General features: G+C 40.2%; 1 protein-coding gene across 1 annotated transcript; it reads left to right on the top strand.

The window, feature by feature from the left end:
* The first annotated feature begins 1226 nt into the window (after positions 1 to 1226).
* On the top strand, positions 1227 to 17596 carry LOC105048899 (uncharacterized). The gene is made up of 10 exons (XM_010928382.4): positions 1227 to 1580; positions 1674 to 1840; positions 1974 to 2108; positions 3266 to 3376; positions 3787 to 4038; positions 5940 to 6139; positions 7185 to 7482; positions 8786 to 8899; positions 13451 to 13639; positions 17066 to 17596. Exons 1-10 carry the CDS (start codon positions 1412 to 1414, stop codon positions 17408 to 17410), a joined length of 1980 nt encoding a protein of 659 aa, XP_010926684.1. The 5' UTR covers positions 1227 to 1411; the 3' UTR covers positions 17411 to 17596.
* The last annotated feature ends 5963 nt before the right edge of the window (positions 17597 to 23559 follow it).

The following is a 23559-nucleotide window of genomic DNA, read 5'->3' as shown; positions in this document are numbered from 1 at the left end:
TCTATTTCAATTTTCATTCCAGTTTCAATTCTGATTTCGATTCTGATTGTAAACCAATTACATCTTGAAAAAGACTCTTTAAACAATTACTAGCCCTTTGAGGAAAAACTTATAAGTTTGGTAATATTTTCTGACAAAGCACTAAATTAGGTAGGTATCCAGGTTTCCATGAGGAAGATGGACTGTTGGACAAGTGTGGATGGGGGGGATGTCGCTTCTCGTCAAAAGATTCTGCTATTTCTTTCCCCCCAAAAACTCAAGTAGATTTGCAACTTGGGCCTAAATTGACTTCCTCCGGCCTCTCAGAGATCTTCTACGGACGTTGGAGGCGTAGGCAAAGTTTAGAATTTTGATGAATTGCTGCCACCCAGATGGTGAGCCGTTTCCTTCGTACCAACAACCATGTCGCTTCTCTCCTTCTTCCTTCAATCTTAAAACATCCCAATCCTTTGCATCTTAAGGCATAGAACTCGCCCACCATTCTATGATTCATTCAAAATCTCACAGCACAATGACGTTTAGCATTTTAATTCGTGATAAAAGGAAGAAGAATGGAAGAAACAAAGTTTGAAAGGGGAGGCGAGAGTTTGATGTAACTTGGCCATAGAGTAGTAAATGAAAACTGGAATCGTGTCCCAGCTAACACTTGATTGATTGGCGTGTTCATGAGATGGATAAGAGGAAGAAACATGATATCTTGTCTAATGTTTGTCAAATTAAAATCTTGTCATGCTATAAGATTATGTAAACAAGGATCGAGAATTTTGTGTTATATATTTTAAAATATTTTGCAAATTGTTGAGATCTGACTGGCTGACAACGTGAATTTGAATTCCGCTGAGTGCCAACCAGGTCCCTTCCACAGGCACGTGCATAAATTCACTGTTCCAACCTACTTAATAAATATTTTTCATCTTATAAGTTGATTTTGTGCTAATAAAAAATTTACATTACAACAATCATCCCTTGAAATTATTCTTTTTATGGAGAATTTTTTTTTAAATAATTTATAACTGTTTATTTCTGCAGCAATGTGTGGAGATGGATGCGCTTATAAAAATAAATGGTTGTGATTGATGAGCTATTTAACGCGTTCGGTGTAAGGCCTAATTTCTAACATAACAAATATACTAGCGGCGCGAGGACACGTGTGACGGTAGATCATTAGTTGAGATGCACTGTGATAATGGTGTATGCGCATCATCCATTCTCGTTTAGAACGTGACATGTGTGGACAGTTTTCTACCGTTCATCTCTCGGAGATCACCGAAATAGCCCTTGCGTCATCTCCCTCTCTCCCCAGGAAACCCATCCCCGGTCACCGGTACCCGACACCGAGAGCCCATCTCGCCCTCTTCTCTCCTCCTCTCCTCCCTGTCTCTCTTTCTACCCTCTCCCCTTCCTGCCTCCAATGCCGCCTCGCCCCTCTCTCCTCTCTCCTTTCTCCCCTCCCCTCTCTCTTCTTCCTCTCCATCGGACCCCTCTCTGGATCCCCTCCTCCTTCCGCTTGCCCACGAAGACGCCCTTCGATTCCTCCTCTCATCGCTTTCGTCCCGTTTCTCTCCCGGTCTTCAGCTCAGGTAGCGTCCTTTCTGTTTCCTTGCTTTCTAATGGGTTCAAATTCTTGTAATTCTTGTCGGATTCATTTTTACTGTCTTCTTGTTCTTCTTTAGGTGCACCAGTCGTTGCTGAAGTGGCTATTGGATCGAGGGGAGTAGAAGAAGAAGAAGTGGAAGGGTCGAAATTCGTAGAGGTCGGGTACATAAGTACCACTCATGGGATCAGAGGGGAGCTCCGGGTGGTCTCAAACACGGATTTTCCTGAACTTAGATTCTTCAAGGTATTAAAGCAAAAGTGGAAAAGGACGATATCTGTAATAAGAAATATGGCTTCTTCTTTCTTTCTTGATTTTTAGCTGAGATGTTATAATATTTTTCTCTTTCTTTTTCTTGTTCGGTCTTTTGCTCCCGAAGCCGGGAAAAAGATGGCTGAGGACCCGTATTTTGGGGAAAGAAATGATCTCGGAAGTGGAGCTTACAGGAGGTAGAAGCCACCCCGGGCAGAAGTGTTGGATTATTAGTTTTGGCGGGGTCGATACCGTGGACAAGGTAAGCCCAGTTACTCATTAATTAGTCCGATTTCTATTTACAAGCATTCTTTCTGCAGGGTAAGGCGACAAAAAGAAAAAAAGAAAATAGTGTTTAATCATGGTGTTAAGCTTTGAAAGTTAAAGAATTATAATTGAACTATATGATGGTTGTACGTCTCAATCGCTTGCACCAGCTTTAACATGATGATCATGGAAGTCCTGAGCATAATTAAAATATGTGAGATTTCATGGAGGTTGATTCTTAAATCCTACCCTAACAGGAAGTTGAATGCAAATATTTGATACCCCAGGATGAGACTTTGTATTCAGGGAAGCAAATGTTAGGGAGAAAAATTTTGCGAACATGCAATTTTGCCGGTCAACAATCATCATAGGGTCTCCATAGATGCCAATGATATTGATTTCTTGGAATATCATCCCATTTCATCTAGCACTGTTGCTCCACATAAAATGAGATTGCCGTTCTCCTTTAAGGTAAGTTGACCTCTAGAATAGAATTTTGGAGATGGAATGTTGGTTTCACTAGGCTTTCTGCCATTGGTTTTGTAACTTTGGTTTATTTGTTAAGGTTTTGAGAAATGTGAAATATTGACTTCTTGTTCTTCTAAATGTGGGGATTTTTTTTTCCATGAGAGGAGTATTAGGTGCTGTAAAATTTGCAAATTTAGATAACCTTGAATCTGAGGATTTTCTGAGGTCATAGCCTGTGAATACTTCAAGATGTGTGACTGTTTGCTGAAAAGGTAAGCTTTTCATATATTAGTTATTAAGGAACCAAAACTTGGTATGAAGGCTGAGCATGTCATTATATAGTTGGAGTAAAGATCATATTGTGATATTTCTATATTGCTTTGGTTCAGAAAGCTTAGAAAAATGTAGAAAGCTTTAAAAAATTGTAGCTTAATTATATCAAGGTTCCAGATTGCATTATGTTTTTTTGAACCATCATTAACTTGGCTTATATATGAAAGAAGAATTCAGTCTTTGCTCTTTTGTACATCATTTAGAATTTGTTGGAGTTGGTTTTCTATTAGTCATTTTATTTACTTGGATGCAGTTATTTTTATTTCAATATCTAGTATATTATTATTATTATTATTATTATATAGTATAATGCTGACTATCTACCTACATCTTACATCTTTTGCACCTCAGGCTAAGCAGATGGTTGGTTCAACTTTACTTGTAAGGGAAGAAGACAGGCCAGAATTGGAGGAAGGCGAGTTTTACACTCGTGATCTTGTTGGCATGAAAGTTGTTCTTAAGGTTCATCTTTCTTCATCATCTTCTTCTTTGTCATAGTTTTTTCGTGCTATCATACTTGTTACAAGCCACTAAATTGAAGGAAATACAGCGATTTTTTTGGAACAGTGTTCCTCACTCCAGCTGTTTTGCATTTGCAACCTTTTGACAGGAGCTCTATAATTTTCTGAAGATATACACTTAGTTTACACTTTCACTACACAAAATGATGTTCTTTGTAGTTTGATGGAGTTCATCTCAAACATATTTGACTTAGTCTATGAACTTATATTGATTTGTCATCTTTCCTCGATCATCAGTAATTTCAGAGTTCATTTTATTTTATTTTATATTATTTTGGTTCTTTCTTTAAACTAAGCTGGCTAGCCTTTCTCATTGAATTAGACAATAAATGTACTTTCTCTTCCTTGCAGGAAACAGGCAGACTAGTGGGAACTGTCATCAATGTATTCAACCATGGTGCTAATGATCTTCTGGAGGTCATGCCTGAGTCATCAAAGCCAGATTTAAGTTATCATGGTTCACATGTGTGGGTTCCATTTGTTGAAGCAATTGTTCCCGATGTTGACATGGATAAGAGAGAAATGCGGATCACTCCTCCAAAGGGACTTCTAGAGCTGAATTTACGTTCTGATGTGAGATCCAAAAAAGAAAGACGCCAGCTGGTTAGGTCTGCTCCTTATTGCATTTAAAATATCTGTATTGAAGATATACTTCTTTACCCTGCCAGACTATCTGTTTTGAGTGGTAACCCAAAGTCTCCAATCAGAATAAGTAGGTTATTTGCATGTTTAGAAATAGTTCTGCATACTCTGTGTGCTTTTTGTGTTACCTTTTTCCTGTTATGAAATTCAGGTTCTCATATTCTGTCATTTACACCATATTGACAGAGTTTGTAGGTAAAAAATTTATCATCTAATGATGCAAGAGTCTTTGAATGACCTCATTCTAGAAATATGTTCCTCTACAAGCTGATCGCAAGCGCTATTCTTTCACCGAAAATGCACTTGCTGGTTCTAGCTTAGTAGCTTATTATAAGACCTGTCTTGTTGTGTTGTTGAAACGTAAAGTTTATCTTTCAATTAAACTTCTTAAAACAGAGAGGTTATTATCCATGAACAATATCTGGTCAAACTTTGCAAGATCTCTATCTGTTCATGAAATTATATCAGTAGAATGAACAGATAACTGATTAATTGAACAATTTGCATACCATCAAATGTAATGTTAATTTCACGTATTATTGATGAATTTGTCCCAGATTTATGATTTGAACTAATTCCTTTACGATACCCCTGCACAATCTATTATAAAGATTTTCAAGTATTTTTGAGGTGGCTGTTCTTAAGATGTATTTGGTTATCTGAATATTAAGTGTACTGCATGGTTTATAAAATTGCAGTTAGTTTCTGTCAGGCAACTCCTGATAACTTAGGAATATCCTAGTGATATTTGACTTTTGTTTGTACACGAACTTTTCCACAGATACATCAATGTTTTAGATATGCTCTACAGTTTTTGAGATTGCAGTTGTTTGGGTGCTCAACTTCTTTTCTTGCATTTTAAACATGCGATAAGTTTACCAGCTAGCCCTACTATATAACTTTCATCTTATCAGGTGTTTCGATCTTTAAATTCGATGTTGGGACTCTTGACAGTTTTACATGGTCAACTTACTGGTTTCCTTGTTGTTTTTCTTTGGTCCTTTTTTCTTTTCTTTATTACAGGTGACATTCATTTATAGTCACCTAAAACTTGGTATGCACATCTCGTGCAAGCAGGGGTTCAGGTACCTGCTGCACTGACCCATCCTGTTGGTACCGTACTGTTCCAGAAGGTGAATGACATGCTAGATGAGTGTAGGACATTGGTTCCTTTGTTTTCTGGGAGAACCCACACCTTCTGCTCAAAACTGGTTGGAAAGGCCAGTTCAATTGGTGCCAAGCATGACCTAACTGAGTTTCTCTTTTCGAAAAATAGGAGAGCAGTAAGGAGTGCCATGCTCTCTTCTCTGCTGGTTCTTTAATGGGTGTGTTTCAATCTAAATAGAGGGAGAGAGGGAGGAGGGGAAGGTTGGAGACAATTTTATAAAAATTTCATTAAAGACAAAAAAAGTTTAAAAAATTGAATAATTTTTTTAAAAAAGTGTCCCAAGGTTGAGCGGTGACATCCTTGCTATGTTTGCATTTGTCTGCATGCGTGCACATGCTCAAGTTAATAATGGCAGCCCCGTGCATGAGGCTTCCACCATTGTGGGTCTGGGGAGGGTTTTGATGTGCGCACCGCAGTCTATTTCCAATTTTCGAACCTGTGACCTCCAGTGCAAAATGAAGCAATCTTACCATTGTACCAAGGCTCACCCTCACATGCTTTAGTTAATCAAAATTGTATTCGTTTGATGCTTGTGCAAAAACAAATGGTTAGTATTTGGTTCACAACACCCCCCACCCTTCCTTCATCCTCTCCCTTCCCCTTTGTTTTTCATTTAATGATGTGAATGTGATTCTACTGATGAGATGCATAATTTAAGCATTCGGTGTATGATCATTATGGTGAACTATCACAGGAATGGAAAGAAAAAAAGAAGTTTCAGCGACGTCTTATTGCAGCTAAAAAGAAGTTGATTGAAATGGACCAGAAACATCTTCTGGAAGGATTAAGATTTGGAGATAAGGCCCAAAAGAGTTGGCTTGCAAAGCAGATTGCAGAAATTGATTTCAAGTTGTTTCAACGTGCTATGGAGAGTTCTAGCATACATCATGACAGGTAGAGAGATGTCTCTTTCAGGCTAAGCTTCTACACATCCTGCATATTATGAATTCAGATATTATTTTTCTGTTGAATTTTTGATGTTAAACTGTGTAGAAGTCCACTCGGTAATCTTTCATGATAATTTAACCACTGCACTCAATAAGATGTTACTAAGTTTTTTGCCTGCTCACCTACTAACAACCAAATGCTTGTAATATATCATTTCATTGTGAAAGTTGAGCTTTTAATACCTTTCCTATTCTCCGTTTTCATTGGCTTCTTTTTTATTTTCTTTGTTCTTTATTCATTGACCTACCATTCAATTGCAGGTCATGGTTTGCTTTCTCTCTTTCATATCTGTACATTGTTAGTAAATTCACACAAGTTGATTATCTGCTTTGACAGCATTCTTCATCTTGCCATAACTAGCCATGGAATTGAAGGTCTTATATTAGGTTTTTTGAAGTTTTGAACATTTTTGTAGAATGTAAATTTATATTTCCTAAAAAACCAATTGCAAGTTAAAATTTGTATTTTTCTTTTCATATATTTTCTCTTGTGTCATGTCTCTTGTATAAACCAATGCAATCTCCAGCTTGCTGCAAGACTGGAAGCTTTTTCCTTGTGCATGAGTTGGCATGTTCCGTCTCTCTTGGAGTGGGTCAAACAAACAGTTAATATATATTGCAAATATGTCAAGTACCTTTTTTTTGTTCTTCTCCCTGCCCACCAGGTAAAACTTGTAGGAAAATCCAAATTTGGAATCACTGCTTCAGAAAAATTCCATTTCCTGTACCTCCAAACGCCTGACATGTATTAGATCAGTATTTATGACCTTATGCAATATTGGCTGTTATAGATGTGTAATTAAACTTGGAATTTGCTTAATGTCAAAAGCTTCAATTCTGCTTAGAGATCAAGAATCATGCAAATAAAAAAAATGCTATTGCATCAGTAATGTATGGGCATTTATTTATTTCATGTGAAATTCTCTATTTCCTAAATCAGATATCCATAAACAATTAGAGGTCTAACTCGCTTTTTTGAAATTATGGACCAGACACAACATATCAGAATTTATTGATGCTAATTCAGCTGTATTGCTGAAGAACACGATGAGATTATCTCACAAATACCTCATGAGAAATGAAAGTGAAGGAAAGAATAACTTGAATTATGAATTGCACGAACAGGGTTTACAACTCCTTTTGGAGTCTAAAGCTGCTATCGTTCTTGTTGTAAATAACAAGGACACTCTTGAAAGGGTTTTTGAGACAGATAATGTTTGTGTTGGAAGACATGAACCTATGGTCAACCGGTTTGAAGAAGTACTTCTTGATTGCAAAAGATTTTTGAAGGTGAGCACAATATGTACATTTACTATAATTGTCTCAAGCTGGTTGATCGAAAGAATCCCTTGAAAAATTCATTGATGTATGCCGATCTTTTAGTTTTCTTTGGTTGAGAATTTGCATTATCTTCATGTCTTTTTTCCTTCTTCCAAAGTATGCATGGCTCTATTGTTTAAATCTCTGCTTATCACAATAGGCTACTGCATTATTTTTTTTCTCTTTTCAAGCATGTTAGTAAATGTATAATTATCTTTCTGAATAAATATGTGTATTTCACCTACTTGTACATGTTTTCATGAATATTCACCTTTCATTGGTTTATATAAAAGAACAATATCATAAGTTACACAACTCAGGAGAGTCAATTCAAAATAAAGCAAAGACTATACAGTCGTGGTGTCATCCCTGAATTTAACTGCCTTAAAAAGGAGAGGTTTATCTTGCGATGCTTTTTTCAGATTACTATTTCAATAACACTTGTCATTTTTCTTCAAGATTTATCATCATCTAATTTCAACTTACCAAAAGCAAGTGTTTAAGTTTTTTCAAGAAAATGGATACAAACACCAAATTTCAAAAAAAATAATTAAATAAGAATAGATTTGGACATTGGGCATGCACTTACTTTCCAATAAGCTAAATATAAAAACTCACTATGAATAAAAGACCATTTAAGCATATGTCAAGAAGATAAAGGCAGCAAAGAAGAAAAATAATATTACACTTGTAAAGTGTAATAGAACTGCTTCCTATTGAACAAACCTCACAACTTCAAAGTTAGCTCCATATTTACTGGTCTACTATCAGCCCTGCCAACAGTAACTGCTTAATCACTTAAATGCCCATGTCATTTGAAAGTCTATACATTTGTAAATGAAACTAGGGGAAAAACCAGCTATTTGGTTTTCAAGAATTTTAACTTTCAAATCAAGGCAAGCATATGCACTTAAAAATTACAATTACGTGCATTTGTGAAGGAGCTAGATTCATGAAAGCTTTTCTTGACAGTCAAAAGAATAACTCACTGGGTGTGTCAGTTCTCTGCATCCTGAAAAATTCCTTCTACCATCTGAGAATCAAATGTGGTTAGTTACTCTGGAAAGATATTCACCATTCTTCATTATTTTGGAGTTTGTTTTATTAAAAAAAAAAAATCTTTGCATCTGTTTATCTTTGTTAACTTTAAGAATTGCATTCACATTTAAAATCCAAACCACAATGTTATTCTTAATATATGTAAGTATGTATGTTATATGTGTGTATGCATAATGCAATTTTCTCTGACTGGAAAAGTTACATTTCAACACAGGTGGAAGAACAGGTTATCTTAATTCCTTTAGTGATAGTTTGTCCAGCTCATGAGATACAGTTGTATAAAGATTGCTTATCAGATAATGAGTACTTTGGTATAATTAATCAAAAGGTAAGACATAATGTTCTGTAGTGGATTATAATCAATCATTGCAGTAGATATTTTGTGCAAACTATCTGGAGTTTGTTCTGCTCCTTCATATTTGTGGTTATTTTGCTTTATCACTAAGATTTTACTTATCTTGACTGTCTGCACAACATTGCTTTTCTTCATTTCATTGTAGGTAATAACCAGCTTTTCTTAATTCAGAAATCGTCAGTAAGAGACTGAGAAAAACACATGCAAAACATAGAAGCATTTATGGAGAAGTAAGAGCATGATACCAGAATGTAGACATTTAGAGTATAACCATAGCGTAGGTATCCTTCTCATTCCATATTGTATCATAAAAAAGGTTTATAGCTAGGTAACTGACAAGCTTAGTTTTCTTAGTTTTAGTAGGTGGAAGAACTAGTAGCAATTAGCGGGGTTGAAGACGAGATTGAATGAGAAATTAAGGGCCTTTTCGGATGCTTTTCATCCAGCACCCACATATAAGCTTGAATTGGTTAGCAAGTGGATTGTACTTTTGCCTATCTGAGAGGTGGGAAGGAAAGAGTTTCCACAGCAAACAGAGAAGCAAGGTCCACAGAAGTCAGGGAAGTAGTAAATTGTCACCTGGTTAGTGGTAGGTAGAGACCAAGCGGCCATAATAAACAGTGGAATCCTGCACAACTATGAAGAGTTTGCAGCCTGTGTAGGTGGAGGAAATAGCACCAGCGGCAGAATGTCAGAGTAGAAGCCTAGATTGCTCCTGTGGCTGACCCTACTTAGCCTTCGCCACCAATGATGGAGGTGTTCTTTTACCTTGACCCAGAACTGGAACCTGTTGACAGAGCCTGTTGATTGATCATCCCATAATGTATGTATATAGGAGTATAAGCCTCGTTGAATGAGCCAAGGTTCCTTACTTTCATTCACTCTAGCTTCAATGAATGCCGAGCTAGCATAGTGGCTGCGCTCTTTGTTTAGGAGCTATCATAAAATAAGCTTTTTTTATTTATCCTCCCAAGCTGGAGCAACATCCGACTGAAATGGGAGGGATCGGAGAGAGGTAAGGATGCATGTAGACGTGGGAAAGGAGGCTGTTTGATTTGGAAAGGTAGGGCTTATCTAATATCTACATCTTAGAGATAACATAAATCACCTCTTTGTGGGAGTTTATTATTCATGAAAATTGAGGATTGAAGAATGCTGGTGTGCTACTCATCAATGGTTTTCTCTCCCTGCCTTAATTCCTTCTCACTACCTGGTAGACGGTAAGGTACCGGCAAACAATGGATGCAAAGCATCTGAACCAATGTTTGTTATTCTGGACCAAAGCAGACAGTACGAGGCGTACTGTATTGTATCGGTTTGGTACTGATATGTAGTAAAAAGGGCATACCGACACTTAGTATGTGCCAAAATGGCCTTGTACCAACGCAATAATAGGTTGGCACTGGCATGGGGCTTGGTATTGAGATGGTGAACCTTGATCCAAATAGCCTCGTAAGGTATGATAGGTGGTGTTGGGTATAAAATACCCCTCAGCCGAAGTTCGTGTCAGGAGTGGTCCTCCAGGGATTCTACCGACGTCCGACCTTCAGCGATATCTTTCCGAACCTCTCCGGCGGCTGAGCCTCTGCAACATTCCCAAGTTCTGCCGACGGATAAACTCCCACCAGTGTCGATCGGATTCTCCACGACGGACGGATTCCACCCGAGTTTCCACGATGGTCGACCACCTTCTAGACTTCATCAGGACTCCTACGGGAGCCGGACTTCGTCCCCGAACTCCGACTGCAGGTAGACTTCATCCGGACTCCTACGGGAGCCGGGCTTCTTCTCCGAACTCCGACTGCAGGTAGACTTCATCCGGACTCCTACGGAAGCCGGACTTCGTCCCCGAACTCCGGCTGCAGGTAGACTTCATCCGGTCTCCTACGGGAGCCGGGCTTCTTCCCCGAACTCCGACTGCAGGTAGACTTCGTCCGGACTCCTACGGGAGCCGGACTTCGTCCCCGAACTCCGGCTGCAGGTAGACTTCGTTCGGACTCCTACGGGGGCCGGACTTCGTCCCCGAACTCCGGCTGCAGGTAGACTTCATCCGGACTCCTACGGGAGTCGGATTTCGTCCTCGAACTCCGACTGCAGGTAGACTTCATCCGGACTCCTACGGGAGCCGGGCTTCTTCCCCGAACTCCGACTGCAGGTAGACTTCATCCGGACTCCTACGGGAGCCGGACTTCGTCCCCGAATTCCGGCTGCAGGTAGACTTCATCCGGTCTCCTACGGGAGCCGGGCTTCTTCCCCGAACTCCGACTACAGGTAGACTTCGTCCGGACTCCTATGGGAGCCGGACTTCGTCCCCGAACTCCGGCTGCAGGTAGATTTCGTCCAGACTCCTACGGGGGCCGGACTTCGTCCCCGAACTCCGGCTGCAGGTAGACTTCATCCGGACTCCTACGGGAGCCGAACTTCGTCCCCGAACTCCGGCTGCAGGTAGACTTCATCCGGACTCCTACGGGAGCCGGACTTCGTCCCCGAACTCCGGCTGCAGGTAGACTTCATCCGGACTCCTACAGGAGCCGGACTTCGTCCCTGAACTCCGACTGCAGGCAGACTTCGTCCGAACCCCTACAAGGGCCGGACTCCGAGCTCCTGCTACAAGCGGTCTACTTTAAATTTCCACTGCTCGCGGTCCGCGCCGGATTCTCGCGGTAAGCCTCCACCCGAGCCTCCATCATGGACGAATTCCTTTCAGATTTCTATTGCAGGCAGGCTTCGGCCGAGCCCCCTCGACAAATGATCCCCATTCAGGCTTCTACGGAGATCGGACTCCGACCGAACTCCTGTAGCGGTCAGATCCCGTACGAACTCCTACGACACGCAGACTCCAGCAGTCGGACCCCTCCAGCGGATGAATCTCTCCGGCGCCATCTGACATCCATTGCCGGTCGACCCTCCACCGAATCCTGCGTGAAACCGAACTTCGTCTACGGAAAGCCTCTGACCGAGCTCCTACAGCAAATGGCCCTCGCCTGCGGTATTAATGCTCAAGGCACCCAACGGTAGAAGGCTCGCCAGCAACATCCGAGCTCCTCTCAGATGGATAGCTACCTCTCTCCGCCAGACGCTCCAACCGAGCTTCGGTCGACAGGCCTGGACTGACAGGCCACAGTAATGGCCACGACTCTGCTCCACCTCCTGCGACGGATTCCGCGCAGCTCCACCACTCCCCGCAACAAGTTCCACACGGCAGGCCACAGTAACGGCCACGATTCTGCTCCACTTCCTGCGATGGATTCTGCGCGGCTTCACCATCCTCTGGCAAGTCACGACAACGGACACTGCTCCACTCCCCGCAACAGGCTCCACGTGGCAGCCCACGGTGATAGCCACGACTCCACTCCATCACTCTCCGTAACAAACTCCTCCTGGCCCCGAATGGCCCACTATCGGGCAGTTACAGACGTCGCTATCAGTCTGTTGCACCCTCCGCCTATAAAAAAGGGACCCCAGATACGTTATTCTCTAAGCTCTAATTTCTATCTCGAAACTCTGCTAAAATTTCCGTTCGAGCACTCCATTCTTGTTGAGGCAGAGAATTGACTTGAGCGTCGGAAGGTCTTGCCGGAGCACCCCCAACTCCGGTTTAAACTTTCTTTGCAGGTCCCGGCGGCGACCGCGACTCCCTCGACTCCAGCTTCTCCGACGCCGGCGGATTTTTGCAGCAACAGGTGGTAAAGTGAAATGCCAATGGTAATCCAACAAATGGCTCAATGAATGAGGTATGCTATTGTCAAAATGAAGGAATAAAATATGGCATATTGTACTTATGCTAACCTAGGCCTTATGCGATACATATACTGTACTGATTTAGCAACCAATGGCATGGAAGATGCACAAGCCTGTAAAGTAACATTGCTTGGTTTCAATTTAGTAAATTACACTTTATATGAGACTGAGTTCTTATATATGGTATGGCATATATCTGGATGTGTCTATGCATTATTAATAGTCCATAGGCAGTTTATAACTGCTAGAGTTTGTTGACTTGTAAAAGGAAAGCTTCATACAGTAATTTTACTTGATGGATTGCTCTTGTATTTGTGGCTTTTGCTTTTTAATCCAGATTTTCTGATATGGAGCCTGCCATGTGGATTAGCCACTTCCTTTCAAGTAGATTGAATGGTCATGATTAGCCCTAGCATACTCTATAAAAGAAAAACAATTTTGTTGGTTGTTATTTTCTCCCTACACACAATATATTCCACCATCGTCGTAGTAGATGGTTTGCATGATTTTCCTTTTCCCAGTTAATGTTATGGGCCCCACTTTCCTGGCATAATTCATTTGAAAAGCCCTAAATCAGTTTTATCACAAAGATTGTAGGCTTTACATCCTTTAGATGATACAAGCGATTCGGTTTAAATTATGTATTGCATGTGAGTCCTTTGTAACATTCTCTTTCAATCATTCTTGTCTAATAGTTGTACTTCTATCATGTTGTAGTTATATGGCATATCATAATTTAGAATTATATTCAATTCTTATGTACTGCTGTGTACCCATTTACAGGTTTGGTTCTTAGAAGAAAGGGAGCTACCAATTATTAGCACCTCCACGGATCAGAAAAGAAACAAAATCTTATTAAAGTCTCCTTGGGAGATACTCCAAGCACCAACAGGATGTGGAGGACTTCTCAGTTTACTTACCTCACACGAAGTTGTTGAAGATCTTAATGAAATGGGCATTGAGTATGTCCAGGTTAGAAAATTTAGTCTGATCTATTTTTTAATATTATTGTTGGCTGTGAGCCTTTTTTCACCTTTTCATCAACAAGCACAGTAAAATGTTGTTTTTAATAAATGTATGCTACTAGTAGAAGTGTGTGAGAGAGAGAGGGAGAGGATAAGGAATTTTGAGCCTACACCTATATATTGAGATGTCACATATTAGATTTTGAATTAACTGCAGACAACGAATCAACTAATGTGGACAAATATATTACCAGCAATCCAGGAATACCTACCTCCTCGGTGGGTTGTATCGTTAACCATCCTTCAAATTTCTGAGCTTCTTGCCCAGCACCCAGTTTGATAATTTCATCAATATTCCCCACTCATTTGCTTTTCAACTCAGGATCCTTGCCACACTTTATTTAAAACAGGAAAAGTTCACAAGTAGGTAAACTAGTAGTATCAAAATGTAATCCGTCCCTGGTGAAACCTGCAAACAAATCGTAAGAAACAAATAAGGAAAAGCAACTTTTGGATATTCTCATCTTTCTCAAACAGGGCCTATCCTTTGTCAAATCACTATTGAGTTTGACAGAAGTGGAAACCTTCCTCCAAGCCTAGTTGGTAGAACACATGTTATATGTAGTAAATGACTTCCAGATCATCTTTATTCAACCAAGTCACATCTTAGAAATGTGGTGAAAGAGAAGTTCAATAAGAAGTCTCTATTGGTGCCCCTTCTCCACTATTATATGTTATCAACATTCAGACACAATGGTTATTCCAAGAGGAATAAGTAAAACCAGAGGTTTCTAAGTTTCCCTTTTTCTAGTGTCCTAGAAGGAAGACCTTCATTCCCTGTTTTCAGAGCAAATTTTTATCATAGCTTCTTTTCCAAAGCTTCTAAAGTAATACAAATGAAGATCTCCAGATCAACAAAAAGGAGTTCCCCTCCTGAGTCTCAGTTCAGCCATAAAAAAGCTCCCTAAATTCTATGTGACCCTTCTATGAACTTCAGGACAACCAAATGAGTTGCATGATCCACAACTATCTCCATTGTATAATTAGATTTATTTTCTTTTAGGTCCTTTCCCACATAGTTTTGCTTCTCATTTTCTGTCCACATAAGATGAAACAAAAATTTCTGATGTATGGTCTCAAGTTTGGAAATTGCATCCTTTAAAATCCTAAAGATTGATCGAAAGATATGAGTGCTTCTGCAAATAATCCGAGTCAAGCTGAGCAGTAAGGCGGTCAGGCTTGACTCATCATGTGAAATTCATCTTTAAGCTTGTGTTGAGCTTGGCAAGGGATGTTCAAGCTCAGGTCGTTTGTCAAATGATCTGGGCTTCTCATTATTCTAAGTCAGCTTCTATCTATATTCACAAAACTAAAATGTTCAGGCTTGGTTCATTTATGAGTTCATTTCAGAAAGATATCGGAACATGGCTCCTTCCTACCAAACAAGCTTGAAGTAGCCTGGTATTGAACCAATCCCAAGATGTGAATTAACAGCTTGGTTTGTTTGCAGCCCTAATGATTGGATTCAACATGGATTCATCCACCTTTTAGGGTATTATATTAGATCTGAGCACAAAAGGATTCTAATCATGCTCACCAATATGTCATATCCTGAAGGACAGCTACTGATAACTTGCTTGTAAACTCAATTGATATTTGTGGTTATGTGAAAAGACAGGTGCTGGAACTCCGTCATTTTTCTACATTATTGCATTATCTGATTACTACAAAAAATTTAGATAGACAAACACATAAATGCAACTGAAGAACAAAAAAGATCTTCAGGTGGAAGTGGATGCACATTATCATTTCAGATTTTGGTATCAACTAGCAACAGCTGCCAGCTGGCACTGTTGTGATATTGTTGTTGACAATGGTCATCTTGAACATATTATCACATACGTGTCCTGAAATGTGACAATTGAACTTGAATTCCAGAACTGCCAGTCAAATTTATCCTTGAAAAGTTGAGAGAAAGCTTACATCTGAAACCTGATGTGTCATGTCAACAAATTGATCTTCCCAGGTTGTAGATTTATTTTGATAGCTTTACTGCTTTAGCTCTAAAATTCTAGTCCAATTTTCAGTCATTGATGCATATTGTATAGCCATAAGTCATCTTGCATGATTGCTGCAGCCAGAGTGAAGTGGCTGTTCAGAGAAATCTGAAAATGTATATTCCAGTATAAGAGATAATTTTTGAACAATCAAATTCATACTTTGAAAAATAAGACAAATGATTATGAAATAAACTGTTTCATGAAAATGCCCTGTTTTACCCATTTTGAGAAAATCATTTATGTAACTTGAAACCAATTTATGCCCTTCAATCTCAAATTTCATATAAAGTTGGTCAACATCAATTTGTTTTAATAGATCATGAGCTTAGATCTTTCCGAAACACAAACATGCACTCTCTCCCCCTTCCCCCTTTCTCTCAATTAAGTCATATTGAGACATTTGTTGTTAAACCAAAGCAAGTAGTAGTTATGATCTATGAATTTCAGGAGGACACATGACTTTGTAATTATAGATATGGGTTACCAGTCAAGTCCGCATGCCCGTTATGCCCTAGGCAACACATGCTACAACGGTTGGGACAAAAGGTCACAATCACGTGAGGGTGAGGTAACTTCAAAAACCCATCCTCGGTTCGGGTTGTGGGCTGCAACTCGCCTGCGTGAAGCCGGAATCACTATGAATCACCGGTCAATCATATGGCGATGAATTCGTTCTCAAGCCTTGTACACACTATGAGAGCTAGCCATATCTAAAGTCGTTATCTCAACCGTAAGGAGGGAGATGCCGAAGGCGGGGCTAGTGATTGGAGTGAAGTTGTAACAAGTTAGCTGTATTGAAAGGTGCAGCTGGATCACCTGCCTTGTATTTTTACATCTAGGATACAAACTGTATTATTGATAATAATAGAAAGTGAACATTACGACAAGAAAAGTTTGATTCAGAGGAGAACCAGTGATGGAAATTGGAACATCATGCCATTTTGCATCAATTACCTGCTGATGTCAACTCATTCTTCCAGCTTTTTTCTCAATCTATATTCTTGATAAGTAGATCATGATTTCTTGAAGTGTAATTCTGAGGCAGGAAAGTCCGCTTCTTAAGAGAGCATTATTATTGCCCATAGTTATTTCCTGAATATGACAGATTCAGCATGTATAACTTGGTCGGTAAAGCTTTTTGTTGCTTTGACTGGTCATGAAGACTCAGCACATGGTTCTATGCTCAATAGACCCTTCGCTGCAGTGTAGATTAGGTTTGCTATATAATCAATCAAAGTGCAAATTATAGTGATCACAGTTTGATGTCCTAAGAACTTCCGCATGCAAATATCAACATATAAAACACTAGTTGACTTTCTAGTTTCTGCCTGGTTCTCAAGCTTAATGATGTTGGCTGTTGACGTCTTTTACAGGTTTGCAGCTTGGATGACAGATCCACCGTCGGGCATCCACTTTTTGTGGGGTTCGTTAATTCCCATGGAGCAGATGTTGGTATCAAATTCATGGAGGGCAACAAAGGAGATGATGAATTTGACCTTATTTTTTCCATGAGGTTTATAAACAGTATCAGCAAACAATTTGATAGACTCCAGTTCCGTGCTGTTCCAGAGCGACATGTGCATGTCGAGCAGGTTGAGAATGAGTGGACTACGGTCCATCCAGACAAACCCAACTCGTATCATCTTTGCTGTTCAATCTACAGCGCCTTGAATGGTTGCCCTCTTGACAGTATATGTATCATGCACGTGATGGGGTAACTAACCTTTTTCTTTGAGCAGATCATATGAAAAAATGGAGGGAAAAAAACTGCTGTATGTATATTTCTGTATAAATAATTCAGCATTATCTTTCCAATACAAGTTTTTATGTAAGAGGAAAATGTTGAAAATGGTTCTGGCCTTCAATGGTTAATTTGAATCATGATGGAGAGAGTTTTAGGTGTAGCCTGTGGTTGATGTGTTGTGACAGTTGGATATTAACTTTTGCAGGCTGATGGGTGCATGTCAATAAGTTGTTTATTGCACAAGAAGTTGGCTTTTGGCTTGAATGGTTTGAGGGTCAGAACGAGGAGAGGTGTGAGTAAAGGAAATCCTGAGTCGTTAAATGTCTAACCCTTTTGATTAGGAGTCAGATTTTTCTGTTTCTGTGGTGCTGAGCATCTTGATAACGCTTGGTGAAGCCCGAAGCCGTATGCTCAGGTATCTGAGTTGTTGCTTTGATATGTTTTTATATCCAATAAAGCTGGTAAGAACCTGAAAATGGGACCCAATGGGTGACAGCTGACATGGCATTGCTACTTTCATCATGATATTGGTTCTCAAAGAATATAATATGTATAAAAGACAGTACTTTGACAACCGGAGAGGAAAATATTGTCTGATACATGATATTGTATTTTTTGCCCATCAGCTCATCCAAGCCAGTTCCGGGGCCAAACTGGTTGCAACACATTCTAGCTATGACTTGTGATATATTATAGCAAATTAGCAATCATGAGCTTCCCTATTTGTTCAATGAAGTCTTTGCTGCTCTGGATTTGTTTGCTGGTTCATGCAATCCTCAATGGTAGAGGCTGCTCCGCACTCCTGCACTGCAAAGTTATTTTATGCCAGATTCACCTCATGATTGCGACAGCTGCAGCCCTTACACTGAGATGCTATTATTTTAGTTAGTTGGGTAAATTATATTTTTGATCCCGAGGAAAGTTGAATTTTTTTTAAAAAATTTTTAAGCTATTAGACAGAGGAGGAGGAGGAGGAGGAGGAGGAAGAAAAAAAGAAAGAAGGAATAAAGTTTAGTCCCTATATATTTTGAAATATTTTAATATAATTTTTTTCTCAAATTTTGATCATTTTCTCTCGTCAGAGATTTCGGCTGGGAATAATAGGTGCTTATATGGTGAAAAACATCAAATAAAAATGACATGATATAAATGACATGGTATATAAATGATGATGTGACATAATGAATAAAAATTTTTATTTCGATGACATAGTATTTAATATAAAATTTTTTCGAAAGTGTTCGATCATCATCGAGTGATATATTAGCACTCATAGGTGACATAGCATCTATCATAGAATTTTTCAAAAATGTATAATCACTGAATGACATGCCATCACTCGTGATGATGTGGCATGGATGATGATATAGCATCTGACGTAAATTTTTTTTCTGAAACTATCCAACATCGAGTGACACGTCAGCATCTATAAGTGACGTGGTATATTGGTGATGACGTGATATATATCATAAATTTTTTTGATAGTGTCCAATCACCCAGTGACATGTCAAGAACCATATACCATATCATCACCCATGTACCATAAATTATATGTTGCATTCTCTAAGTTTCACAAATATTCTTAAATGTTTCTTATACTTAAAAAAAAATCTCTAATTAGATCTTTTGATTTTTTTAGTTTAATCTATCTAATATGATGGCAGAAAAGATGATGATTCTGAGGCGAGACGAGTCATTAATTGGATGCATTTAAAAAGTAAAAAATAACAATAATATTTAAGATAGAGAGCTACATTGAGATCCAAAAATGATCTCAAAGTAGATTAGATTTGAAGATCCGAAGATTGTTATTGTGAACATAGCAACATAGCAACTGTTGTGAACCAACAGTTCAATCTCGACCATCCAGATCCTCGAGCATAGCCAATGTAAGTAAGGGTTAGCTACAACCAACTTAGGAGTATTGGTCCAAATTGTGCAGGTTGCCCGATCCGACAAGAAGTCCGTTTTGGGAGAGTAATTCTCCTCGCGAACATAAAAAGACTAGATAAGAGAGATTTAACCATCAAGATTAAATTCCACCCCAAAAGATAGCTGTCGACTAGTTCTGCATTACAAACATAGAAACCCGATCTCCTCCGGCATGAGTCAAGCATACTTTTCAAAAACAACCAATCCCCCTGGTGTACATGATTTTTACTCCTCTATTAATAGGAGAAAAGGGGACCCCAAGTGAGTTCATACAACACTCTGTCTCCCTGTTCTCTAATTTCGAGCTGACTTGAGTATCAAAAAGTTTCCATCAGAAACACTCTAATTAGGAATTTTTTTGTAGGTCATGCTCCCACGTCTGGAGTCATTTGACTCGGCACCTCATCTTCAATCAAGAATCCTTCTTCCTCATCTTCTCTCGAGGAGTCTTTGGCCTAGGAGTCCACCACCCAGCTTTCATCCAAGAAGATTAGTTCTGACCTCTTTGATTTAGAATTTGGCAGCAATATCGGTGACAATAAAAAAATATATGAGCTCGGCATTCTTAATTTCATTGTTGTCCAGTTTGCTATCACTGTTGAATTTCTATTTGAAAAAGAATAGATCAATAATCATAGACTACATAACTAAAGATCTTGAGTGTTTCCTGAAGTAGAATATATCTTTAGGATCACAACTATTGCTTCGTAGTTTAAAAAATTTCTATTTAGATCTTTTAATTTTTAAATATAATTTAATTTAAACTCTGCAACTGCCGGACCAAATGCTCGGACGGACACCTCTGCTGCAGCAAGCCGCCCTCATGCAACTCCGCTGCAGTGGGCCCTACTGCTTGAACGGACGTCGCATGCCACAGAGCCGCGCTATACTATGCGAGAGGCACTCATCTCTTGCACGGACACTGCCGCCTCGCGGCTCCACTGCAGTTGGCCCACTGCCCAGATGGACACCGCATGCATGCGGTTCGACATCATGTGCCGCCACTGCCACAGCTGCCTTCACATACCTTTGCCACCGCCAAGACGGTCGCCGGACCGGCCACTAGGACGGACGACATGCACATCCGACTACACTGCTCCCGCCCTCGTGCGACTCTACTGCCACTTCCGGACCCACTACACAAATGTCGCCAACGCTGCCACCGCCGCCACCGCCGCCCTCACGCGTCTCCACCGCAATGGGCCCCATCACTCAAACGGATGCCGCATGTTGTGAAGCCGCTTGCCGCCATGCCAGCTGGATCCGACCGCATTTGTCACTGGCATGGACACCGGCGCCATCGTAGCCTTCTTAGTGCAGCTCCGCCACAGTCAGCCCCATCGCTCGAATGGATGCCGCATGCGTGCGGTTCGATGCCCGGCACTGTAGCTGCCACAACTACCTTCGCTCGCCTCTGCCGATCTACTGGGACTGTCGCCGGTTGGACCTCTCGAAAGGATGCTGTGTGCATGCGTTTCGATGTCCGACGACATCGTAGCCGCCTTCATGCGACTATTGCCACAGCCGAACCAACCGCATGGATGAACGCCGCCTTAGTGGGCCCCACCTCTTAGACGGATGTCGTGTGCCATGGAGTCGTGATCCATCGTGCTGGCCACATCCGCCGCTTGCATAGACGCTGCCACCGCCTCAGTCGACCTAGCCGCTCGGATGAACGCTGCGTGCATACGGTTCGACGTTCGGCTGCCAAAGCTACCTTCATGGGTCTTTGTCACCACCTATATGCCCGTGCGCATCACTGCTTGGACGGACGCTGCATGCGCATGGTTCGACATCAAGCTTCATGGCAGTTGGCCCCACTGCTTGTATGGATGCGGTGTACATGTGGTTCAATGTTTGGTGCCGCTGCTGCCACAATAACCCTCGTGCACATCTGCCGCCACGGAGATGGCCATCGGCCCCACCGCTCCAACGGACACCATGTGCGCACGGTTCGACATCCGATGGTGATGCAACCGCCATGTTGCGACTCCTTCAATTTGAAATGCATCCAATAACGCATCCCGCTTCAGAATCATCATATTCTCCATCATCATATTAGAAAGATTAAATTAAATTATATTTAAAAATCAAAAGATCTAATTAATTTTTTTTTTTAATTTAAAGACCTTATAAGAATATTTATAAAATTTAGAAGATGAAAAATATAGTTTATCATATATGGATGATGATATAGCATAGATGATGATGTGACATATGAATGTTTATATGGCATTTGATTGCTGACATATCACTTGATGATTGGATATTTTCAGAAAAAATTCACAATTCATGCTATATCATCATCCATACCAGTCACCTATGCCATAGCATGATGGGTATTGACATGTCATTTGATGATTGGATGCTTTCGAAAAAAATTCCACATCAAACACTACGTCATCACCCATGCCATGTTATCACACATGTCCATGCCATCTATATCATGTCACCTATGGGTGCTTGTCACTTGGTGATTGGATATTTTTAAAAAAAATTTTACATCAAATGTCATGTCATCACATGTATGCCACGTCACCTATAAGTATTGACATGTTACTCGATAATTGAATACTTTCAAAAAAATTCTACATCAGATGCCACAACATCACTCATGCCACATCATCAAAATAAAAATTTTCATCCATTATGCCACATCATCACTCGTATGCCACGCCATCTATGCCATGTTATCTTCATCGAATGTTTTTTGCCATGTAAGCACCGGTTATCGCTAGTTAGAATTTTTGATGAGAGAAAATGGTTAGAATCTGAAAAAAAGACCACATTAAAATGGTTTAAAAAGTATAGGGACTAAACTTTTTTTTTATAATTTAGAAATTATTTTTAAAAAATCCAACTTAGTTCGGGACCAGAAACTTAATTAATGGGTTTTGCTGTGGAATTCTAAATGATTTTTTAATTTTTTTACTATTTATTTATTTCTGACCATCAAATTAAATATGGATCACTTGGATTTCAATCAGTTGAAGTACTAACATGCATGGCTGATATGTTAAATATTTCAAAATTTATGATTATTTTATGTTGTAATCAATTTGAGTTTTTTTACTTTTCAAAGAGGCTTCTCTATGTGGCCGAGGAGGGGAGGGGGTGGCGTGGAGAAGCCACAGAGCAGGTGGTGGGGTGTGCAAAAGTTGCGGTGGCATGGAGAGGGGGGTGTGTGTTGGGGAACGGTGCATAAGGCGGGGGCAAGCACGCACGCACGCACGCACGGGGAACACTGGCACAGAAGCTGTGGGCATCGAGATGGAGAGTGCGTTGGAGAGATTGAGACATAGAAGCCACATGTGCCCGAGATGAGGAGGGTTAGGGGGAATTGCTGGCGTGCGAAGGGGGAGGACGGCACAGAAGGCGTGAGCGCCAGGATTGGGGGGTGGGCTACAGAGGGCGGAGGAGCCACGGGTGCCCTGAAGGGGTCGGATTTGTGGGGGAGATGAGGGCGAAGGAGTCATAGGTGGGGGATCGAGGGGTGCGAAAGAGCCCGATAGGAAGTGAGAGGCTAGACACATGAGCAAAAAAAAGAAAAAGAAAAAATAATAATAAAAAAAATATTTTTTAAAAAAATAATATAATATATAAAAAATAATATAATATCTTAAATATTTTTTATAATAAAATATTATAATAAAGTGCAGTAGCAAAATCTTTAATTTATCCCTAATAGGTCCGCGCTCAAGATAATTGGCATGAGAAAAGGCAGACAATAAAATAATTTGGAAACCTTGCGTTTTCATGTAGCAGCCAATCAAATCAAGGCTTGCACTCTCGTTTCATTTCCCCCGGTAGGTTTGATGATGACCGACGCCGAGCCATGCATAAAATGCTAGAAAGCAATCATGTCCTCCGTTTCCCTGGTTTCTTTATATTCCATTTAAATAGTGATAACAACCCCCGATGGTAAACTCAGTACAATGGGTCAAACAACATTCATTTTACCGGACACTTTGTTCAAGGAAATATCAATAGCGACAACACGTGTGATCAGCTGTCACCACTTGGCGATTCATTGGATCTAATCATCACATGGCTTGTGCAGTCAAATTATAGCCACCAATAATTCTCTATCGAAAACTATTGCTACAGGATCTTTCATACGCAATAGAGCAGCCTCATCAATCAAGCTATAGTCATTATCCTTTCCACATGGATATTCCAGACCCAGTGAAC

Source organism: Elaeis guineensis, chromosome 2 (assembly GCF_000442705.2).
Source record: "Elaeis guineensis isolate ETL-2024a chromosome 2, EG11, whole genome shotgun sequence".
In the NCBI taxonomy this organism is placed as follows: domain Eukaryota; kingdom Viridiplantae; phylum Streptophyta; class Magnoliopsida; order Arecales; family Arecaceae; genus Elaeis; species Elaeis guineensis.
This window is presented reverse-complemented; position numbering and strand designations above follow the sequence as displayed.

Bases quoted from the DNA above. Each gene is read 5' to 3' on its own strand.
- LOC105048899 (XM_010928382.4), top strand. From the start codon at position 1,412: ATGCCGCCTCGCCCCTCTCTCCTCTCTCCTTTCTCCCCTCCCCTCTCT. The intron at 2,109-3,265 runs GTAAGCCCAGTT...TTTGCACCTCAG, and splicing joins GGGTCGATACCGTGGACAAG to GCTAAGCAGATGGTTGGTTC. The intron at 3,377-3,786 runs GTTCATCTTTCT...TCTTCCTTGCAG, and splicing joins GCATGAAAGTTGTTCTTAAG to GAAACAGGCAGACTAGTGGG.